This window comes from Bison bison, unplaced genomic scaffold (assembly GCF_000754665.1).
Source record: "Bison bison bison isolate TAMUID 2011002044 unplaced genomic scaffold, Bison_UMD1.0 scf7180017864482, whole genome shotgun sequence".
Classification (NCBI taxonomy): domain Eukaryota; kingdom Metazoa; phylum Chordata; class Mammalia; order Artiodactyla; family Bovidae; genus Bison; species Bison bison.
Window position 1 is genome coordinate 5,736,418 of NW_011495042.1, and position 1,368 is coordinate 5,737,785.

At 62.8% G+C, this 1,368-nt stretch overlaps 1 protein-coding gene across 1 annotated transcript in view; it reads right to left on the reverse strand.

Moving 5' to 3' along the window:
• The window catches only part of NR2C2 (nuclear receptor subfamily 2, group C, member 2), a 37,046-nt gene that overhangs the window by 12,027 nt on the left and 23,651 nt on the right, over positions 1 to 1,368 (reverse strand). Inside the window, exons 4-5 of the mRNA XM_010862481.1 lie at positions 858 to 1,037; positions 1 to 97 (exon numbers count right to left, since the gene is read on the reverse strand). Coding sequence (XP_010860783.1) covers positions 1 to 97; positions 858 to 1,037 — 277 coding nt within the window. The remainder of the gene's footprint in view (positions 98 to 857; positions 1,038 to 1,368) is intronic.

Sequence of the window (1,368 nt, forward strand, 5' to 3'; positions counted from 1 at the left end):
CGCAGGTCCTTCCGGATGTAGATCTTCTCAGTGGACGCAGCACAATTGCTTGGTTTCTCCCGCTGCACGTCAAAGGGTTTCCGTTCACTCTGCACAGCTTAAGTGACAACAGAAACACCTGTGTTGAGAAGAAAGCACCACACCAACAAAAGCCACTCCCTCTGCGGGAGGTGGGGTTCCCCTGGGCTGAGCCCGCTGCTGTGGGGATGATAAGCTCCGTGGCAGACATGCCTGGCCCAGCTTCCACTGGAGACTCTCGCTGCTCACAGGACTCTCTCCCGGGGGAGAAACAGCCCCTCAGGTGGGCCCAACAGAGCTGCCCACCCCCCTGGGGCGGAGGATGCACCCTAACGCCCGGCTCCAGCCAGGACAGCTTCCGCCACCTGCCAGCGGGGGTCACACCAGCAGCCTCTCCCTTCGGCGTCTGGCACGAGTGCATGCACACGTGCCAGAAACAACGGAAGAGAACAGACCTTCACAGGGAAAGAAAAGGGGAGGCAGACGCAGCAAGACAAGGGCGCTACTTCACAGGCAGGGATCTGAGGCTCAGAGGGCATGTGCCGTGCCCAGGCCCCCCAGCTCCCGGGGCAGGGCCGGGGCTGCCTTCTCTCGGCTTCACCCCAAAGCCTGTGTCTGCTCCCCACACACGCACGCTGGCTCCCGCATGTCGGGAAAGATTTCACTGTGGAAACTGACCCTGCCCAGCAGCGGCGTCGCTGCACCACCGAGCTGACCCAAAGGGTGAACCGGAATGAAGCCCCAGGGGGCACGGTCGTCTTGGCGTACTCGAAGGCCACGCACCGAGACCTCATTCTCCCCTCTTGTTAACGCGTGTGGGTGTGAGCCCTGCTACTCACACTCCATTTTCATGCCCATCTCCAGGCACTTCTTCAGCCGGCAGAACTGGCAGCGGTTCCGGTGGTGTTTGTTGATGATGCAGTCCTGGCTGCTCCGGCAGCTGTAGGTCAGGTTTTTCCTCACGCTCCTTTTGAAGAAACCTTTGCAGCCTTCGCAGCTGACAGCCCCATAGTGGCGGCCTGAGAGAGGAAGGGACATCTGTGGGCCTGCTGTGTGGGCTCCCATGCTGGCAGCCACAGGCCAACTGCGGGCCCCCAGGCCTACACGTCCTCCTCCCACCTTCAGAGGAGCCTGCGAGGCCACGACGGAGGCCGCAAGCTCGGACATGGTACCCGGCACTGGCAGATGGCGTGCCCAAGCTCGGCTCCCGTCAGAGGCCGTGGAGAGGGCTGGGTGGGCAGCCTGGCTGGGAACCCTCAGCTCCGCTGTCCTGCTGGGAGCAGCACGGAGCTGACAGCAGCCTGCGCTTCCTCAGCCCCCGGGGTCTCGGTCCACATTCACTCCCTCTGT